The sequence below is a fragment of the Erpetoichthys calabaricus genome, chromosome 3 (assembly GCF_900747795.2).
Source record: "Erpetoichthys calabaricus chromosome 3, fErpCal1.3, whole genome shotgun sequence".
Taxonomy (NCBI): domain Eukaryota; kingdom Metazoa; phylum Chordata; class Cladistia; order Polypteriformes; family Polypteridae; genus Erpetoichthys; species Erpetoichthys calabaricus.
This window is the reverse complement of record NC_041396.2, coordinates 127,585,014-127,608,246: the sequence shown is the minus strand read 5'-3', so window position 1 is coordinate 127,608,246 and position 23,233 is coordinate 127,585,014. Positions and strand designations below refer to the sequence as shown.

The 23,233-nt window shown below is 38.1% G+C and overlaps 2 protein-coding genes across 3 annotated transcripts in view; both read left to right on the top strand.

Annotated features, from left to right (window-relative positions):
- The window catches only part of selenoi (selenoprotein I), a 788,955-nt gene that overhangs the window by 66,472 nt on the left and 699,250 nt on the right, over positions 1-23,233 (top strand). The gene's annotated exons all lie outside the window — the stretch shown is intronic.
- Positions 1-23,233, top strand: part of drc1 (dynein regulatory complex subunit 1 homolog (Chlamydomonas)) — a 51,776-nt gene that overhangs the window by 2,815 nt on the left and 25,728 nt on the right. Inside the window, exons 4-5 of the mRNA XM_028797347.2 lie at positions 7,249-7,432; positions 22,664-22,801. Coding sequence (XP_028653180.1) covers positions 7,249-7,432; positions 22,664-22,801 — 322 coding nt within the window. The remainder of the gene's footprint in view (positions 1-7,248; positions 7,433-22,663; positions 22,802-23,233) is intronic.

Here is a 23,233-nt window from a genome sequence, read left to right as displayed (position 1 = left end):
TAGATAGATAGATAGATAGATAGATACTTTATTAATCCCAATAGGAAATTCACATTCTTCAGCAGCACGCCGGTAATATTACTTAGCCCATATATTTGTTACATGTTCTTTACAATTTTTTCTTCTTTACTTTACTTTTTTATTTATTCTTCACTCCTTTGAGGATATTCATCAAACTGCCTGGAATTTAATAAATATTGGAACATGTAAGATCACTGGAATAAGTGAAGTCAGAAAATTAAAAAATAATTGGTAAATATCCAGAAAAGTAGGAAAACAATTAGAACATTTATAGGTATTAGCAGAAATTTCACACAAGCATTGTATGATTCTACAGAATGGGCACCATTTTCTGTTGACACTTTCACCCTGTACTTTACATAATTTCAGAAATGCATTATTTCAGAACATGATATGATTATGCCAAGACCATTCTTCAGTTCTTGTGAACTTTAACATTTTTTACTAGTTTAACAGTATTTACTAGTTTGTTCCTGTCATTAATGAAAACAAAACCACATAATAAGTAGCACAAAACCTCATATCCATGTGTACTTTACTGTTTTAATATGAACTAGAACTTTTGTAATCTTGCAGCTTACTAGAGTTTTTCATCATTTTTACATCTCACACTCCTTTTATATATCAAAGAAATTAATGTAGCACTCCTTATTTCAGCAGCAATAACTGACTTCAGTGGACAGCTGTGCACAACATAAAATGCTGTTTATCTCATTTGCTTGTTAAGCCAAAAAAATAGGTTTTGATCTCATCCTTCACCTTCTACTGAACTGTAGCTTTAATAGCAAAAATGACATTTTGTGTTGATTTTGACATTTTAGAATTCTGGAGAACATGAATAAAGACAAAGTGAGCTGTCAAACTATGAGCATAATTAGCAAATAATTATTTCCCTGGTCTTTAAGTCTTGCAAAGCAGTGATGTTACATCTATTAGATGCCAGAGAACTGCCTATTTCTTTCTCGCAATTTCAATGTGTTTTCCTCTTGATGTTGTGTACCCTTGATTGGTTTCACTCTCACCCTCCCAAATGCATAAGCAATTAAATTGGGAATTCTAAACCTTCTTAAGAAGGCAGCCCTTTTTTGTTATTATAATTTCTCACAACCCACCTATGGAAAAAGTGATGGCTTATAACAGGACCCCTGTCTTTAATGTTGCAGTAAGTGAAAAAAAGATCACCCTCTTTTACAATAAATCCTGTTACTTTGCTGCATATTCATCACAGCAAGACTCTTGTGACCACCACCATTCTCCCACCGCGCAACTATGATTCAACCCCCCAATTTAAGAACCCCTAACTTACTTTGAATTTTGGTGTGTCTTACACACCCTGTTAAACTTCACACAACAGCAAGACCAGTCCTTGGCCCCATGCTGCTGCTGCCACTGTCGTGAAGAAAACTTCTCTCTCTTTAAAGAAGGCAATCTCGGAGTCCAGATGGGAATGCAGAAAACACATTTATTACACAGTAATGTAACAAAGAAACCTGAAAATGACAAAAGTGCTTAAACTGGAAGTGCATCAGTTTATATTACATTTCGTATTGTCTATGGAAAATACTCTTCTCCTTCTAGTTATTCCCATCATTACCTAATGTCCAGGCCCACTAATGTTCATCATCTGACCGAAACCTGCCAACATTACTCCTTACCCTGTGTAGATGTCGGAGACTTGTTTATCGATCAATTCCCACCATTTAAATCAGAATAAGAAGGTCCCACATATAACATATTGAGCCATCAATGAATAGTTACTGGTTGCACAAATATCCCTCAAAGCTAAAGGGTTAGGCAGCTGCATCTTTCAACAAGGGCGCTTCGTTTTCTTATGGAGCACACTTTCCTCAGCTTCCTTGGCAGGACAAGTGGTCTTGAGCTGATAAACACAGGCAGTTTCCTTAGCTGCTAGGAAGAAATAAAAATACAGGCACAAGCCTTTACTAATTAACTCTTACATGTATATAGCCTAAAGCTGCCTGATATAACACCCATACTGATTAAAAGCATTGATAGATAGACTTAAATTCTTTTTATATATTTTCTAAAATAATGGCCTGTTTAGTTCTCTTAAAGTTAATATCTCAGCAGCTGTATTTTGAACACAATGGCCTGTTCAGCTCTCACAAACTACACATGACTTTTCATTATCTCACTGAAGTTTTATATCTAGGAAGCCAAAAAGAAAAATAATCCACTTGCAAATTAAAAAACAGTAGTCTTAAAAATGAAAATATAAGCATAAACTTTTTAATAATTATAAAGGTAATGATTGAAATCACTTTAATCCATAAACTTAAATTTTCTATACCATCACATCCTAGCTTTATCATCAGGCATATTCTCCAAAGATTCCCAGCTAAATTGATATGGTACACAAAATGAGATTATCTACAAATTACTAAATCTATTATTTGTTTTATAAATTACAAGCAGCATCAATACACTAACCTTAATTGAACAATTTCAATATCCATCATCTTTATGCAATACAAAACCTCTAAGCATCTAGGGGTGTAAAAGCAAAATTGAGTGGTTCAATAAATAACTTGCTGTGATGGCCATTCAGGTACATTGAGTATCGACTTCTTGGCAGTTTCTTTCAGGAAATAATTAAAAGTGATGTATGTGAAGGTTTTCTGACCAGTGAATTTTCACAATTTTGTTGTGTTATATAAAGTGTGAACTGTATTCCCCACAGAAGTACCTAAGCATTTTGCAGCTTTATTCCTGTGCCAGAAATTCCACTTGTGATGTGCTTTAAAAAAAAGTGTCTCTCAGTGTAATGACACCCTTGTTAAAGACCCTACTTTATTTCCATATGGGATAGTAAACTAGCCTACATAGCTTTAACAAGGTTAAATGCTTATCATAGCATATTTTCCTCTGTGTATAATGAACAAAGGTGCATATTTCAAATGAGTGACAAGAGCACTAGACCAATCACGGGAAAGGGGCCGGAGCTTGAGCCACCATAGTCACCTCTTTGTACATGTCCCTGTGCAAGTGTTACTTTTTAAGTGGATTGGCTATATATTCAGTAGTCATTTTCATTCATATCCACTGAATTTGGCTGAGTGTAGATAGGTGACTCTTTAGATAGATAGAGAGATAGATAGATAGATACTTTATTAATCCCAATGGGAAATTCACATTCTTCAGCAGCAGCATACTGATACAATAAAAAATATTAAATTAAAGAATGATAATAATACAGGTGAAAAAAAAAAAAACAGACAATAACTATGTATAATGTTAAATATTAACGTTTACCCCCCCTGGTGGAATTAAAGAGTCGCATAGTTTGGGGGAGGAACGATCTCCTCAATCTGTCTGTGGAGCAGGACAGTGACAGCAGTCTGTCGCTGAAGCTGCTCTTCTGTCTGGAGATGACATTATTTAGTGGATGCAGTGGATTCTCCATAATTGATAGGAGCCTGCTGAGCGCCCTTCGCTCTGCCACAGATGTTAAACTGTCCAGCTCCATGCCAACAATAGAGCCTGCCTTCCTCACCAGTTTGTCCAGGCGTGAGGCGTCTTTCCTCTTAATGCTGCCTCCCCAGCACACCACTGCGTAGAAGAGGGCGCTCGCCACAACTGTTTGATAGAACATCTGCAGCATCTTATTGCAGATGTTGAAGGAAGCCAGCCTTCTAAGGAAGTATAACCGGCTTTGTCCTTTCTTGCACAGCGCGTCAGTATTGGCAGTCCAGTCTAATTTATCATCCAGCTGCACTCCCAGATATTTATAGGTCTGCACCATCTGCACACAGTCACCTCTGATGATCACTGGGTCTATGAGGGGTCTGGGCCTCCTAAAATCCACCACCAGCTCCTTGGTTTTGCTGGTGTTCAGGTGTAGGTGGTTTGAGTCGGACCATTTAACAAAGTCATTGATTAGGTCCCTATACTCCTCCTCCAGCCCATTCCTGATACAGCCCACGATAGCAGTGTCATCAGCGAACTTTTGCACATGGCAGGACTCCGAGTTGTATTGGAAGTCTGATGTATATAGGCTGAACAGGACCGGAGAAAGTACAGTCCCTTGTGGCGCTCCTGTGTTGCTGACCACAATGTCAGACGTGCAGTTCCCAAGACGCACATACTGAGGTCTGTCTTTAAGATAGTCCACGATCCATGCCACTAGGTATGAATCTAATCCCATCTCTGTCAGCTTGTCCCTAAGGAGCAGAGGTTGGATTGTGTTGAAGGCGCTAGAGAAGTCTAGAAACATAATTCTTACAGCACCACTGCCTCTGTCCAAGTGAGAGAGGGATCGGTGTAGCATATAGATGATGGCATCTTCCGCTCCCACCTTCTCCTGATATGCAAACTGCAGAGGGTCAAGGGCGTGTTGAACCTGTGGCCTAAGGTGGTGAAGCAGCAGCCTCTCCATGGTCTTCATCACATGTGATGTCAGAGCAACAGGCCGAAAGTCATTCAGCTCACTAGGACGTGATACCTTTGGGACTGGGGTGATACAAGATGTTTTCCAAAGCCTCGGGACTCTCCCCTGTTCCAGGCTCAGGTTGAAGATGCGCTGTAGAGGACCCCCCAGCTCCGATGCACAGACCTTCAGCAGTCGTGGCGATACTCCATCTGGACCCGCTGCTTTGCTGGCACGAAGTCTCCTCAGCTCTCTGCTCACTTGCGCTGTTGTTATTATGGGTGGGGATGTTTTTCCTATGCTGGTATCAGCAGAAGGATGTGTGGAGGGTGCAGTACTCCGAGGTGAGAGTGAGAGTGGGTTAGGGTGGTCAAACCTGTTAAAAAAGTTGTTCATTTGGTTTGCTCTCTTCACATCTCTCTCAATGGTGGTACCCCGCTTCGAGCTGCAGCCAGTGATGATCTTCATCCCATCCCACACTTCCTTCATGCTGTTATTCTGCAACTTCTGCTCCAGCTTTCTCCTGTACTGCTCCTTCGCCGCCCTGAGTTGGACTCGGAGTTCCTTCTGCACGCGCTTGAGCTCATGCTGATCACCGTCTTTAAAAGCCCTTTTCTTCTGATTCAAAAGGCCCTTGATGTCACTTGTAATCCATGGCTTGTTGTTAGCATAGCAGCGTACAGTTCTTACTGGAACTACAATGTCCATACAGAAGTTGATGTAGTCAGTAGTGCAGTCAACAACTTCCTCAATGTTCTCATTATGAGATCCCTGCAGGATATCCCAGTCTGTAGTTCCAAAAAGTTCTCTCAGAGTATTCTCAGCCTCCGGAGTCCACTTCCTGAATGATCGTGTGGTTACAGGTAGGACTCTCACTTTTGGTTTATAGTGAGGCTGAAGCAGAACCAGGTTATGATCTGCTTTCCCAAGCGCAGGCAGCGGGGTGGCGCTGTATGCGTCTTTAACGTTTGCATAAAGTAAATCAATAGTCTTATTTCCCCGGGTGTTACAGTGCACATACTGGGAGAATGCAGGTAATGTTTTGTCCAGCGTCACATGGTTAAAGTCTCCAGCGATTAGCACAAGCGCCTCAGGGTGCTGCGTTTGTAACTTAGCAACAGCGGAATGGATGATGTCACTCGCTGACTCCTCGTCCGCCCGAGGAGGGATGTACACGATGACAACAATGACGTGTCCAAACTCTCTGGGCAAGTAGTAGGGACGTAAACTTACGGCCAACAGTTCGATATCCCTGCAGCAAGTGGAGATTTTGACGTTAACATGTCCAGAGTGACACCACCGTGTATTAACATAGAGAGCGAGTCCTCCTCCTTTGTGCTTACCACAGGTACTTGCATCTCTGTCCGCTCTAACTGTGCTAAACCCGGGTAGCTCCACGTTGGCATCTGGGATGGTGTTATTTAGCCACGTTTCGCAGAAACACAACAAACTGCATTCTCTGTAGGTCCTTACATTTTTCACCAGCGCAGCCAGTTCGTCGATCTTATTTGAGATTGAGTTTACATTTAGCACTTGGATTGCCAAGAAATATTCAAAAAGCGATGGATGACTGCATACAAGCTATTATATCATAACACTGAGCCTCTTCCCTTGTAAAAAGTAATCATACCAATCACCTGAACTGAAAAACTCATATGCTAGAGGCATCTATCTTTTTAGCCACAAACCAAACCCATTATTTTGTGACAGAGTTGCAGAGAGCAGACACCTATTTGCTTAATATATGGTGCAAAGGTGGAATTAGGTGTGGGCAGGAAATAAGTCAATCAGAAGGGTAGTGTTCACTAGACTTGTTTTGAAACAATACTTAGTATTAAAAATTTAGATTATCTAGGAACTGCGGATGAAAAAAATGGTTGCTGGGAGAGCATGTACAAGAATGCCACAGTAAGTGGGTTGGGAATTAGGCCTTGAAGTAGATTCAAGCTGTTGTAACCTGTGCTTCTAAATTGAACACCACTGGCTTAGAAAATAGGTGGATGGATTGAACAGTTTCATTACTGTTTTATTTCAGTTACATCAGCAAACAATAATTGAAAAGAGGAGTCTTTCCCGCCATCTCATAGATCCCCACTTAAATTATACCAGACATCAATATAGAAAATGTTATTATCGAGTCTTTGTTCAGTAAAGATAGATATAATATGGCATATGCTGGAAAAGAACAAAAGGGTAAAAATACCTTTCTGCTCACCTTCAGAACTTACATTATCTCATTAAGGACTTTCATTTCTATTCTTTGAGAGTATATGCCTGTTCCCACATGTGTACCACTCACTTATTCTTCCATTTTGTTCCACTCTCTAACCTAGACTGCTCATCTTTATAAAAGGAAACTGTTGCATCTGCCTTCTGTTCTTTAGAACATCTATGGGTATCAAACTTTGATGAGTTTTAACTGTTCATAGAATTATCTTTGAGGCTAAAGTGGCGTTTATATTTTACTACCAAAATCTCTCACACATACGAATGTAGCAAAAAAAAAAAAAAAAGCGAGCCTTATCAGTGTATTAGCTGTGCTGGCAGAGTCATCCAATGCTTTGCTAATATACCATATGGGAAATGCCACTGTTTCTGCTACTTCCTTTATTCTCTCAAAAATTTTGAAATAATACAAAATTCACTTTTGGTATTATGATCTCAGTTGCTGTGATTAGGTGTATTTATTATAAAATTTGGCATAATGACTTCTTTGCCTAGTCCAAAATCCCTTTTTGATTTGAGATTAAATATGTTTGAGAAAGCTACATTGTGTCATTTTAAGATTCTCATACAGATACATTGCACCTGATTTGTCATTACTGTGTATTTTTGTGAAGAACAGAGAAGTTGGAAAATGAGGCTAAAACAAGCTTGGAAAAGTTTGAGGACATCAGGAAGAAGTGGGCCTCAGCCAAGGCAAAAGAAATCCCACAGGACTTGAGCGATGCTTTGAATATGCAACAAAGACATTGTGCCCAGCTTATTGAAGAGAAGAACAAAATTATTAATGAACTCCAACAGGTATGAGAGAGCATGGTTGCCCTGACTTGCTTTGCCTGGTTTTTAATGGAAAAGTTTATTTTATTGATATGATTCAATTACACAGCAAATGAAAAGGTGAAAATTGTTCTATTTGTTAGAAAACAAAAACTAAAAAGAAAATAATATGCTAAACTTAAAAATGATCTGATATTTTTTGAAAAATTCATAACATATTGCACAATATCTGCTAAGTATATTAAAAAATATAATCATGGCATACCTATTTAAAATTCTTTATTTAAATGAAGCAGATCAAACATGATCTGGCATATAAAGTAAAATATAGTGAACAATATAGGGCTGACTAATTAATTATACATTTTATAAAGTATGGCTTTCTCTGACTGCAGCACAGTAGTGCAGTGATTAGTACTGCAGTCTTTGGGGACTCGGTCAATACATTAACCTGAGACTTTCTCCTTGATCTATAGTTCTGTCATTCCCTGTGATTTTTTAAAATATAGTTCTGAAACACCTTCTTTTCCTTTGACTTTGGTTTGCCTAGACCTTGTATTCTTGGTTAAGTCATTTATGTAATGGCTCCTAACTTTGTTTTCACAGGCATATGTTAGACTTCTCCCAAAGCTTTGTTGATTCTTGTTTTATAAGATAAATATTTTTACAATATCTTTGCTCATCTCTGAAGTTTCTGCCTCTTCCTCCGAGTGAGTCTAGGCTGCAGAAGGCTGCTGTTGTTTGTACAATTCAGTAAAAGTGCTAACATCCATGAAATATGCTGCTCAACTGACAGTGAAATGTTGGAGGTTATAGGAGAAGAGTTCCAAATATTTACAAAATATCTTAAAGTAATCAGATGATTAGATATTGGTGCTAAGTCAGCATTATACAAATACCCTAGCATAATGATAATTCATTTCATTTATATAGCGCTTTTCTCACTACTCAAAGCGCTACCACACAGGGAGGACTTGAGGCAATAGTGCCACCACTGCGTCACCTGCTTGTAACGGCCTTAAACTAGTGTCCATAGTATAGTATATGCATACTGGACTTGCTTAAATAAAATTAGATTGAGAATTTCCAAAATGGTAGAGGAGGTAAGAATCCCTTCTATTAATTAGCAATAATAGAGTATGTAGAATGCTTCCGTAATCCGGTTCTATTTAAAACATTTAGCTAGTGTGTATTGTCAACATCTACAACCTGTTCCCGTGACAGTGCCGCACAATACAGAGTGGTTAACAGTGCTTCCTCACAGCTAAATGTGTTGGGGCCTCATGTATAAATGGTGTGTACAAACAAAAATGTTGCGTACGCCCATTTCCATTCTCGCATCGCGATGTATAAAAACTAAACTTGGCATAAAGCCATGCACATTCTCACACCAGCTCAGACCATAGCGTACACAAGTTTTCGGCTCGGTTTTGCAAACTGGTGGCCCCCAGCATCAAAGCAGTGCTGCTGTTCCTAGGTGGCTTCCCTTTATTTTTTAGATTCACATCCCTGACGCAACTTTATCAAATACACTGACATTAACCGCATATCGTTTTTTAGTTTAAGGCATCTGATTGTAATCAACCTGTAAACATATAATGGTGCATGGAATGGCCAGACTATTCCAAATACTATAGCTGCTTTTAGCGTTGTTACTCTCAGTGTACCACTGAGTATTTTAACCCACTGTATCTGAGTGTGGAATCACAGCTCTACAGCAGCTGATTGGAAAGCTCTACTGCAGATTGTGTCAAGAGCGGAGGGAATTGTTCGGGTACAGCTTCTAGTACACACTGCCTCAGCCATGTGCACAGTCTAATTGAACTTCTCCCTTTCGGCAAACACTTCAGAGCCTTTCCTGCACACGAACCTTGTGGTTCAGAAATAGTTTAATCCCAAGAGATATACAGTAAACGCACTCAATCAGTCCATCAAGTGCTCCCGGTAGAATCGTTTGTACTTATAAGTACAATTACCTCACTTTAAACTTGCAATACAGTTGTAATATTGCACAACCTGAGCACAACCTGTATATTTTTCTTTGTTTTTTTTATCTTATTATTATTGTTATTTTACCATTTTATAGGAAAAAAAAAGTTTATGGAGGTTTTGCGTATTGAATCTCATTGTACCATACAATAACAATAAAGGAATTCAATTCAATAGAAGAGAGCATATTTACAGGTGATGATGACTGTCGATTTAGATTTCCAGGCACTATGTTCTTTGAGCTCTTGATATCATTTTTCAAATGAAATTCAGTAAAGTGTATATATATTACATTATACAGATACATTTTTAACTTCATTTGTTATTAAATATGTGGACACAGTGGACAGAGGTGACGAACTGGCGCCCTGTTCAGGGATTGGTCCTGACTCGCTCTGTATGCTTCCTGGGACTGGCGTGACCCTGGATGGTAAACATGTACTACGAATATGTTTCAATGTTCCTTAAAAGTTTTGAAGAATCTGCATTCAAAGTTTACAGATGGCTTGACATTTATTAACCCCTTAACCGCCCTCTGCCGGATATATCCGGCACCGTTGTTTTATTGCTAACGCCATACTGCCGGAATTATCCGGCACATTTGCCTGTGGTTATATGAATGCCTGGCAAGTAGTATAACTGACGGTTTGGCGTGGGTATTATTACTACGTTGTATTTCGACAAGTCTGTGGTTGTTTTGGCCGGTCATGTGACGTGATTCGCATGTAACAGCTGTGAATATGGCGAAACGTAAACTGACTTCAAGTGGGGCTTTGCAGGCGATTTTGGACAGTTCTGATCATGATTGTAGCAGTTCTGAAGAAGATTTTAGCGACAGTGATGAGCAGCAACGTGCGCTGCATGATACTGTGAATGAAGACGCATCGGATGACGGCGCTGAGTGGGTGTATCCCCAGCATCTCAGCTGGGCTGCTGCCCGTGGTGAACTACCTTTTCTGCATTCGTTTGAGGGAACGTGTGGCTTTATTGTTGATGTAAACAATTACACTGCTGAGCAGTTTTATGAGCTGTTTGTGTCACCTGATTTGATCAGACATTTTGTTCATCAGACAAATCTGTATGCAGCACAGTTTATTGAGAAAAATCCCAATTTACCTCCACATTCCCGTGTTCGTGCTTGGTTTGACACTGATGAAAACGAAATGAAAAAATTCATTGGGATTTTGATGTTGATGGGAATAATCAGAAAACCAGATATTGAGATGTACTGGTCTACAGATCCTATGTATGCAACACCTATTTTTGCAGCTGTCATGACACGTAACCGATTCTCTTTGCTGCTGAAATTCTTTCATTTGAATGACAACAGAAACGAGCCAGATAAGAAAGATCCAAACCGCGACCACTTGTTCAAGCTACGTCCTTTGATTGATCATTTATTTGAAGCATTTCAGTTGCCCTACATGCCAGGACCGTCAGTTGCAGTTGATGAAAGTTTATTGTCGTGGAAGGGCCGCTTACAGTTTCGACAGTATCTACCATTGAAAAGGGCACGGTTTGGTATCAAGATGTTTTGCTTAGCTGAGAATTCAGGTTACATTTATAGATTTCGTGTATACACTGGCAACTTGCACAACATTTAGTGGTCAATACTGCTTGAATAAATGTAAAAAATGTAAAAAAAATGTAAAAAAGTAAAAAAAACGAAAATTGTTCAGATTTCGCCTGGCGTGGGGAATATTTAGGGAGTTGGCGGTTAAAGGGTTAAAGAGCTGATTGTGTGGCGATTGGTTACTTGGAGAAAGAAAAGGAAGGACAGGAATTGGGGGTTAGTATGTTTGAAAGAGAGTAAGCATCTTGCAGAAGGCAGGAACAATCTCTGGACAGGGCACCAGCTCATTGCTACCATTGCGCCACAGTGGCCCCATGTTTAATACATGCTTTAATTCATTTCATCATGAAAATGATATCAAGTATACATCTTAGTATTTAAATTGTTCAGAGAGCTGTAATATCATGAATGTAATGTATTCTGTGTCCTGTCGGCGTAAGAGAAAGCCCATTTATGAAGCAAGTAGTAATTCACGCCCATAGAGTAGAAGAACACACAGAATACGAAGCATTTAACATGCTACTTTTAATTTACTAGTTTCTCAAATCTCATCGTAACTAAAGATTTTAAGATTAAGTTTATGACGTTCTACTTTAATTATTATCACGTAATTTATTTTGTCATTAAAGTGGAAATTTCGAGATTAAAGTTGATATTTCAAGGTTTTTTTTCCCATTGTGTCCCTATTTGTTCTTTTCTCTGTACATTAATAAGCTTCCATATGACACCCAGATGGTGGGCTATGACTCGCTTTTTCACGGCGACTTTGATATCTGACAGCTCCTTTTTTTTTCATGCCCTGTGTGACTTTCTGAACTTAACGGTGGGAAAAAAGAAGAATATTATTTTGCCATTGTCTTTTCACAGAACGCTGAACTTAAGGGAATATTTATATTGATTTGCTTATTCAAAGAGGTGTAATTCTGGGAGGAGTCTGGGAGGGGCGACAGGCGCGTGCACGAGCGTTACATTTCACGCAGACAGGGATTTATGTAGCAGACGTACGTGGAAGTTGGCTTACACACACTTTTCTATATCTGAATTTTTTTGTGCGTACACACATTTCAACTTCTGTCCGTACACCATGCTTTAGTGTGAATTCTACGCGTTTTGCATGAGACCCCTAGTCCCTGGGTGAAGTTTGTATGTACTGGGTATGTTGGTGAGTCTGTCTTTGTCTAAGGTAGGTTTCTGCCTTGGCTCCAGTGCTTCTTAGATGAACTCCTGCCTTTGTGGCCTCTGTACTATAATTAACAGGTTTAGAAAATGAATGTGTTAATGCTTCAACAACATATATCTACATCTGTGCTGTTTTATACTCATTTATTTAATTGACCAATTATTTTAAATTCTAGTGTTAGGACTGCTTGCAGATGAATTGCTAAGGTTTAGTTCTTTAGATCTGATGTTCCTCCAAATCATCTGTGTTTTCCACAAATATACATATGCTGTTGGTCTTACTTTTGATTAACAAAACTTGATAAATACGTTATTTAGATAAAGTCCAGGGTAAATCATTCCGTTATTAATGTAAGAACTTTTTTTTCTTTTACTTTTGCTTTTGATGGAACAAAAAATGGTTCAGATGTCTGTTTTTTGACATTATTTTGTCACTAGATTTATAATTCTAAATGATAGTAATGCCAAACAAGAGACATAGATACTATACATGAATTAAAATGGTTAGCCGTCTAAAAATAAAAATAATTCAGTGAAAGCTAGCCTAGAAATAAAGAATAAAAAAGCACACCAATGATAAAGATCACTAAAGATCACTATAAGAGACTAATTAAAGTGACTTTCAGGTGTACTTTCAATTTTGAATTGCAATTTTACTAGTGCTCTGTGAAAGGTGCTATATTATATAAACACAAATTAAAGGACATTCATTCATTTTATTATTTATTTATTTATTTATTTGTTACTTAATAATATTGGCTGTGTGATGTGTTAATATTTTGTTGGATTTTGAACCTCAGAGAATTCATTTTTACTTTGATTTCCTTGTACATTACGGTGTGAGACTTGTTATTTTATTTTATCATCATTTCCCCATGGCCTCATTTTGTTTCTGATGGGTTTCTTGGGGGTCCCTTGCAACAGCACAACAGCCAGTTGTTCTTTGGTGTTGCCCCAAAAATCTCACCGTGTGATTTCATTGGCGCAACTGTATTTAAAATGCCACCATCTGTGTTACACTTTTGTACAATATTATGGGTATTCTCCCCAACTTTCTCTCTAGTGCTTTAGTTTACATCTTCTGCTGACAAACTATTTTGGGTTACAATCTTTTGACTTTGATTTTTGTTTCTCGTTATGGATTACCCACATGATTGTTTTATTTTTTTGGTAATGACCCTTTGATTTGTTTTTGGATATGAATCATCTCCTGATCCCTTCTAATGTCAAACTACTTGCCATTACACACTGAAGGCAAGAAAAAACTGTAGATAGTAAACGTGGAAAGCATGGGTATTGGCGCTGAGTGAGACTGACTTTGTAGAGCCACAGTGATGGGGTATGAGAAATTGATCTTATTTTTCATTATTTAAAGTAAAGCAAATGGATGAGTGCTGTGGATAAAATATATAAAGTAAAACAGGTTAATTATTTGAAATGCTCAAAGTATTGCGAATTATAAAGCCACTGATGCAAATTTTTAAAAATAGTTAGTTCCTACTACCTATCATTACCCAGTCCTAACTTGAACCACTGTTCACAAAGCAACACATTATGTAGCAAGTACCATATCCAACCCATACAGTTAAACACCACCAGCACCATTCTACATAATTTGTCACTTTCTCATTGAGTTATGGAGGTTGGATAGGGATGCTTCTAGTGAACTGAAAAAAGTTTTAAAAAAGTATACTTTGGAACATTGTAACAGTTTATCCTTTAAATAATTCTGTCCTGTCTGGTGTTAATCCAAATAAGGATGCTAAATATTAGATGTAATTGTAAATCAAGCACAATCGAACAAATATGTAAATATTTTCCACAAAATTGTTTGAATAGGAGGAATTCCCAAAATATATGAAATAGTAAAGCAAGTGCTTGATGATTTTATTCATAATTTCGATGTTAACCTTAACAAATTTTAGATGCCTATATTTTTATGGGTTTATATGGTTGTTATTGCCTCATGTATAGAAAACAGTGAAATTGTTACATGCATGTGTTAATCAACACATTGCCGTAATTAGTGAGAATAACTGCCTTACCTTAAAATGTCTGTCTTCCTAACCAAAAAAAACCTCAACACTTTTTTGATGTAGTAATTCTTAATTACAGTAATCCCTCCTCCATCGCGGGGGTTGCGTTCCAGAGCCACCCGCGAAATAAGAAAATCCGCGAAGTAGAAACCATATGTTTATATGGTTATTTTTATATTGTCATGCTTGGGTCACAGATTTGCGCAGAAACACAGGAGGTTGTAGAGAGACAGGAACGTTATTCAAACACTGCAAACAAACATTTGTCTCTTTTTCAAAAGTTTAAACTGTGCTCCATGACAAGACAGAGATGACAGTTCCGTCTCACAATTAAAAGAATGCAAACATATCTTCCTCTTCAAAGGAGTGCGTGTCAGGAGCACAGAATGTCACATAGATAGAGAAAACAATCTCTAGCAAACAAATCAATAGGGCTGTTTGGCTTTTAAGTATGCGAAGCACCGCGGCACAAAGCTGTTGAAGGCGGCAGCTCACACCACCTCCGTCAGGAGCAGGGGGAGAGAGAGAGAGAGAGAGATAGAGAGAGACAGAGTTTGTTTTTCAGTCAAAAATCAATACGTGCCCTTCGAGCTTTTAAGTATGCGAAGCACCGTGAAGCATGTCATTTCAGGAAGCAGCTGCACAAAAGATAGCAACGTGAAGATAATCTTTCAGCATTTTTAAATGAGCGTCCGTATCGTCTAGGTGTGCGAACAGCCCCCCTGCTCAATCCCCATACGTCAGGATCAGAGAAAGTTAGCGCAATAGAGAGAGAAGAGTAAGCAAAGAGTAAGCAATCTAGCTTCTCAGCCATCTGCCAATAGCGTCCCTTGTATGAAATCAACTGGGAAAACCAACTGAGGAAGCATGTACTAGAAATTAAAAGACCCATTGTCCGCAGAAATCCGCGAACCAGCAAAAAATCCGCGATATATATTTAAATATGCTTACATATAAAATCCGCGATGGAGTGAAGCCACGAAAGGCGAATCGCGATATAGCGAGGGATCACTGTATTGCTTTTCTTTAACCATGCTTAAAATAGATGAGTTTGGTGTATGTGGACAATTTTGTGCCGAATTCTGCCATACTTTGCACAAACTGAGGAAGAATGTATTTTCTGGATGATTGAAATCTGTTCCCAATGTGATATTCTTATTGAAAGATCTTGTTCCCATGATTGCCTAATATCATGTAGTGGTGAAGTGCTGGAATACATTGATAAGGTCTTTAAAACAACCTATATCTTCATCGTTACTAGCTAGTACAGTTTTAGGTACTGAAATTGATGAAGGGTTAGGGTACTGTTGCTGAGCAGGTACCTACTGACCTTGTATTGTCTTACTGAAAAATTAGATTTGAAGCATATTTGTTCAGAAATGCATAAACACTATGCATACAGAGGTCAATAAACACCCACAAATTAAGCACAGTGTAGGTAATACCTTGCCATCTTCTGCTTTAGATCTTTGTAAAACTTTCTTGCAAATGTCTTTTTATATTCCAAATGGACAAAATCAAAATAATGTCTTCACTTTCTAAAAAATAAATTTGTTAATATATAGGGACACCCTAAAAAGAGTTCTATATTAATTTTTACAATTTTAATTCTTATAAAGTAAGATGAAAACATAAGCAGCAAGTATTGAGCAATGCTATAGATAAGTTACAATGTTAAAAAAAAAAAAAAAGAGTTGAAACGTCCATACCAACTGCATTTGACTACTCCTGTTGCTACGCTCTACTAAGGCTACATTCAGACTGCACTTACAAGTGACTCAACTCCAATTCTTGTCTCCTATCCAGTTCTTTTGTTTGACTGTTTAAATTATTTTTGCATACAATTCAAATCCAATATGACTACTCCAATATCTGGCCTGCATCTTCTGCAAAATTAACAAATATTAATTTACAATAGCAAGAGTTCATATGCTTGTGGACATGAGAGAGTAGCCATGTGAACAAGATGTGGAGGAGTATGATGCAAAATAGTGGCTTAAGTATTTCAGAAAGCGGAGGATGAAATTTGATGACTTTTCTCAGTCTGTCAGCCAGACTCTCTGAAGAAAACCTGCTTGAGGTGTATATTTCTGAAAAAAATGTAGCAACTGGGCAGTGTTGGTAGGCTTTTTATTTTTTGAATTTCATATTTCTCTAGAATGATCAAAACTGTGTCACATTTGATAATTTTTATTGTTTATGTAAACATTAACTTCTATATAATAGTTTAGTGCATATATTGGGCCCAAACTCAAATTTGCGTAGTGTGCAATAGTAAAGACATATGCCTTTTAAATTCTGTCAAAATCTTTTTCAGTGTCCAGAGGTTACAGGATGTTTGGAAACTCATACACTGTAAGGATATATTGTACATGTAATTACTGAAGGTTTTATAATAGAAGACACCCTTTAATGAGTCCTGTTTGATCTTGTAATACACTTTCTCCATCATTTTAACTAAGTCTTTCACCAGTGCAATTGATTTGTAAAATAAAAATGATTAGCACACTGAAAATGCCATTTTTCAACTTTTGAAACAGTGATTTATGCATGATATGGTGTTTATGGTAAAATATTAATGGAGGTAGTTTAATAATTAATAGTTTATACAGCTTCTCTTACCCAGTATCTCAAGCTGTGGCATTTGTTTTGTATTGAAGAAATCGATGGCATGAGCCTCACCTCATATAGAGACTATTTATAAAGACTTTGAATATTCCTTAAATATGTATGAAAACTCATTCCACACATATTCTAGGAATCACTCTTCATGCAGAGGTTAGTTAGGAAGTTGAAGTAGATACCATGACCTTTTTTTAATTATGAAATATTGGGGCAACTTGGCTGTTAGCTCACCAAACAACCTTGATGGACTGAATAGTTTGCTCTCATTTTTCAAATATCTCATATTTTTATATTTGTATTTACTAACATTTTTTAAAGACAGAGAATGTATGTCAATGACTTCACAGACCATTTATAAAAAAAAATACAAGATTTGCATGCTTTGTATTTGTCAGTCAGTCAGTCATTGTCCAACCCACTATATCCTAACACAGGGTCACGGGGGTCTGCTGGAGCCAATCCCAGCCAACACAGGGCGCAAGGCAGGAACAAACCCCTTTTTATTTGTCCCTTTCAAAAACATTTTGTAAATTATAAAAGTGATAGATGCCTTCAAAACATTGAATGTAACTGTGTCAAGCTTGAGTTCTTGAAAATCCAAAGTTTTAGTTGTAGTGTGGAGAAATATTTACAATTTTGTATCATTGATCTGCTTTGATTGATTCAATTACTCTTCTCTGTCCTGGTTCGTTTCTCTGATTAACTACCAGCCATAATAAGTGAAACACTGAATTATAATAAACACAAAAGTATTTTAAGGTTTATTTTATAAGAGCCATTTGCTAGTTATTTAAGTTATATTAAATGTTTGCCTATACAGGTATATTAGTGTATAGTCTATGGGAGGTTCTTATAACCCCCATAAGTTGAATTGAATTGGTATATTCTAACTACTTCTTTCCCCTCTGACTATAGATTAGCCTCAGTTAGTGACCTAACTTGCCATGTGTAAAGCATGGAGGGCATACGCTTTTAAACCATGCCTTACATGCTCAATAGTATGAAAGTTAACATGCTCTATTGAACGTGCAGTGCCATACATTTACAGCATACTGAAGGTGAAGAAAAGCAAGAAAAGGTACGTTTATAGAAGAAACTTTTCAAATTTTTTTGCCTTTATTCTACGTATGTAACAACCTTTTTTCTTTATTCTTGTGTGGATTGTTTGGTTGAATTTTCACCAAACCTTTTAAAATGAACTTTTAAACTGAGAGATTTCTTTCGGCACGCATTTTACCTGTGCTTGAACATGCCTTTCTCACTGTGACGATGCGGGTTCAGCTCCATGCTCCCGTCTGGCTTCATGGGAGCTCTCGAACCAGACACCAATAAGCTGGAGAGTGAGGCACAACAATGAAGCAAGGGGATGGTGCAAAAAGTGCAAAGTGCTTTTATTAAAACCAACAAAATCAAAAGTGTCCAAAATCAGGTAAAGTGCAATACATCAAAATAAGTTATTAAATAAATGATCCATTAAACAGGTGAAAGGTGGAGGTTAAAATCCAATAAAAAAAAAAATCTTTAAAACCCGAGGTTAAAATAATGGCTGGAAGCAGTCTCTTTAAAAACACAAAGCATGGTGCCTCATTTCTATTGGTGGCTCCCCTGCTTCTCCTATCTAGGCTATGCACCAGGGGAGTCACCCTACATGCAGTTGACCTTCTATACTGTACTGGTCTGGTGGCCTTTCCGATCCCTGGCTCCGGTTCTGCTCACCCAGACCGAGACTTGGGCTCCCCAGCGACCAGGATGCTCACACTGGTGCTTCGACTTCCCAAGTCCCCGACTCCTGCTGCCTTCGCTGCGGTGGGCCAACCTTCTCCCGGTCACTCCTGCTCCAAACAAGCGCTCAGCAGGAGCGACTACTACCGTCGGCCCTCGGGTGCCGGCCAATCACCCCGCTCGAGCTCGCCTCTCCCAGCTGCCTGCAATCAGCGCGGGCCTGCACTTGCTCACTCGCTCGCTCGCTCTCCTGAACTGGCTTTCTCCTTCCTGCTTCCTTCTCCAATAACCTCCCTTCACGTTCTTTTTTTTTTCTTTTTTTCCCCCTAGCCGCCTTGCGCTTCTATTATTTATCAAGGGGACGTGGATCAGGAGCCTCATGTATAAACGGTGTGTATGCACAAAAATGTTGCGTAAGCCCGTTTCCATGCTCAAATCGCGATATATAAAACCTAAACCTGGTGTAAAGCCACGAACATTTTCACGGTAGCTCCAACCCTGGCATGCGCAAGTTCTCCGCTCGGTTTTACAAACTGGCGGCACCTAGCGTCAAAGCAGTGCTTTTGTTCCAGTGTGGTTTCCCTTTCTTTTTTACTGTACATCCACAACACCGGCTTTATCAAATACACTGAAATTAACTGCATATTGTTCATTAGTTTAAGGCATCTGATTGTAATTAACCTGTAACAATATAATGGTCCACGGAATGGTCAAACTATTCTAAATACCATAGCTGCTTTATCGTTGTTACTCTCACTGCACCTTCTTCTTGTACTTTCAGTTGCTCCCATTAGAGGTTGCCACAGCGGATCATCTTTTTCCAAATTACTCTCACTGCACCATTCGGAGCAGCTGATCGGAAAGAGAATTATCGGTTTACAGAATCAAGCGCATGCTGCCCCAGCCATTCGCTATTTTAAGTGCTCTCATTCGACAAACGCTTCAGAGCCTTTCCTGTATGGACCTCGCGGTTCAGAAACAGTTTCATCCCAAGAACTATATACGCACTCAATCAGTCCATCAAGTGCTCTTTGTAGAACTGTTTCTACTTACAAGTACAATTACCTCACTGTAAACTTGCAATATAGTTATAATATTGCACAACCTGCACCACTTTATAAAGCACGTGTTTACATATGATGACGATATCATTTTTAAGATGAAATGCAGCAAAATATGTTTATTACATTATACAGATAAAATGTTAACATCATTTAAATAATCTATATTGATAATAATTAAACATGTGATGACACAGTGGCGCAGTGCTAGCCAGTTCAGCGATTGTTCCTGCCTCACGCTGTATTCTTACTGGGGCTGGCGCGACACTGGAAGGATAGATAGATAGAATAATTAAACATGTGCTACGAAGATATTTCAATGTTCCTTAAAAGTTTTGAAGAATCAGAGTTCTAAGCTTACAGATGGCTTAACATCTATTACAGAGCTGATTATGTGGTGATTGGTTACTTAGAGAAAGAAAAGGAAGGACAGGAATTGGGGGTTAGTACATTTGAAAGAGACAGTGCTGCTACAATAAAGTATTTCATCGATGGTCACGCACGGCACAGCAAGCATCTTGTGGGAGGCAGGAACAATCTGTGTCACTGTCACTATCACTGCGCCACCGTGTTCCCATGTTTAATAACATGATTTAACTCCTACCATCATGAAAATGATATCAAGTATACATCTCTTATTTTAATTATTCATAGAGCTGTAATATCATGAATGTAATGGATTCTGTGTCCTGTCGGAGGAAGAGAAAGTCAGTTTAAGAAGCACGTAGTGATTCACACACATAGAGCACAGAATACAAAACAAAGCATTTAACGTGCTACTTTAGTTAGTATGGTATTTGAGAAACTAGTAAATTAAATGATTTAAAGATGAAGTTTATGATGTTCTACTTTAATGACAAAATAATTTACGCGATTGAAGTGGAAATTTCGAGATTAAAGTTGGCATTTCGAGCTTTTTTCTCACTGTGTCCCTATTTTTTTTTCTTTTCTCTGTACCCTAATAAGCTTTCATATGACACTCGGACGGTGGGCTACGACTCGCCTTTTCACGGTTTCTTTGATATCTGACAACTTCTTTTTTTATTTTGGGCACTGTGCATTCTTTGTGATCTTGAGCTTTCGAGTTTCTCCGACACTTTGTCACTCAATCAACTTCCTTTTGTTGATTATATCACTGTTTAAAACAACAAATAGTACGTTTTTCCTTGCCTCCACTTCGTATTCGCTTAAATTCTTTTATTTTTCCCCATGCTTTTGCCATTGTCTTTTCACAGAAGCCTGAGCCTAAGGGCTATTTATATTGATTTGCATATATAAAAGAGGTGTAATTCCGGAGAGGAGTTGGAGCGGGACAGCAGGCGCGTGCATGTGCATTACTTTGCACGCTGACCGGGATTTATGCAGCGGAAGAACGTGGAAGTTGCCGTTCGCACAGATTTATGCATCTGGATTTTTTTGTGTGTACAAACATTTCCGCTTTTATCCGTACACCATGTTATAGTGTGAATTTTATGCACGGTGTTATACATGAGGCCCCAGGTGTGGCAATTAGCAGCTCTCGGCAACAATTACAGATGTGGACGACTCCTCACCTGTGCACTTAAGCGAGGACCACCTGCATCACAAATCACCCCGGGAACCGCCCAGGCCACACTACCATGCCCCCTCTCTAAGCCGCTAGTGCGGTGACTATTTATTTAAAAAGTGGCCATTTTGACTTCAGCTGTGGACCCGCTACACCACACTCACCCGCAGCTACAACTTTGGTTCTGGCTCATATCAGAGTGGATAACACAATAACTATGGAACCTGTAATTTGGATTTTTATTATTTGAACAGCTCATCCCTAATCTAACAATTGATCTAGGCATGATATTCTGTCATTTTTCGTCACAGATCTGATTGTACTTCTTGCTCACCTTATTTAGGTTACCTTAGAGCTAAGTATTCCGGAGGGAACTTTTTTGCTCTGCAAATGTTCAAACATTAAATATTATTCCATAGATGTAATAAAGGAAGCCAAATGACTAGTCATGATATTCATTGTTAGAGTAAAACTTGGGTAAAACTTGGTGGAAAAGAATGTTAAAATGTGACATTGTACATCAAGATACCTACCACCACTAGAATTCAAAACATTCATAGCACTGGGAATAAAACAGTTCTTAAATCTACATCACTCTTAAGTCCTGGAAATCTAAATCCTTAGCTTGAAAGGCAACATTTGAAACTTTGGAGACTCAGGAAGATAATAACTGTCTGGCAGAATCAATTTGGCCGCCTTTTTAACTGACATGTCATACAGTTCAGTAAGAGGAGGCTGCTTAAGATCATTGATTTTATTAGTAATAATATTGCAGACACATTTTATTGTATGTTGTTAACATCAAGTAGATGTTTTCTGACAGAATAAAGCTGGACAGCTTTCTAAGCATAGTGATAGAGGGCTGCTTTGTACCAATAATTTTACTTGTTATTTTAAGTATGTCATTGAGGCAGCTTTTGTTCTTGATATAAAGATTGGCAGTTTGCCCTCTTGTTTTGGAAACAGCAGATTAATTTCTGATTGATTCTGCTCAGAAAACATAAACATGTGGCGAGGCACAGAGCAGCTGCTGTTCAAAGCCATACTTTGTCTAAAACACGCCACTTTTAACAGTACAGCAAGAACTGAAAAGTTCAGTAATTTAGCAGCTTCAAAATAATCCTCTGGAGGTGATTGCATGTAGTATCTGGGCTGATTTTATCAGACAAAGAGAAGAACTTACAATGCAGCATTCTTTACAACTGTGAACATTATTAAGTTGTTTTTTTATGTAGAATCCGTTCATCTTTTATTGTCATACAGTACCTACTTAGTTTGCAGACAGTAGGAGACTAACCATCCATGAATATGACTTGGCAGAGTGCCTGCTATGTAAAGAGCTACAGAGTTCTACGAATTAAGAACTGTTGACATATAAGTGAGTTCTTATGTAGTTAAAAAGCAAGGTAGTTATATACTTCATAGTTATATTTTATCTAAATATTGAAAGGTTTTCTTAAAAGTCACTGTTGCACTGTTAGCTACTATTCATTTATATAAGTTAATCTGCCTTTATATCAACAGGAGCTGAAAGTTCAGGATGATAGGTATGTGAAAGATTTGAAAAGACAAGCAGAAGATGTTGATCTGATGATTGAGCGAATGGAGGAGCAGATAAAAAACTTGATGAAATGCTATCGTGAAGAATTAACTCAAATTGAGGTATGTAAATTAATGTGCGTAATGCTTTTCTAACTAGTGTACCAAGATGCTATAGAAATTCAAATGAACAGAGCTGTGTTGATTGGATCTTTGAATAAAAATGTGAAACTGTTTTTATTCATGTAAAGCTGAACCTTAGTAGTATGTGGGTTATGTACTGTTCGTTTTTTTTAGAATCCATTGTACTATTTCAAAATATTATACACATATTATACTAGTACACTAATGGAAACTGTCTTAAACTACTATGTATATTTTGCTTGATCTTACAATGTGGACACTTTTTTAGATGCCTGTGCAAATCATCAAGTAAACATCTGCTTAAGTAGTGACAGACTAAAACAATAAAACGATGCTAATTAAACATGATAGTCAGTTCATTTGTATATTTGCATTTCAGTGGGAAGAATTCCAAAAGTAAAGATTTAATTG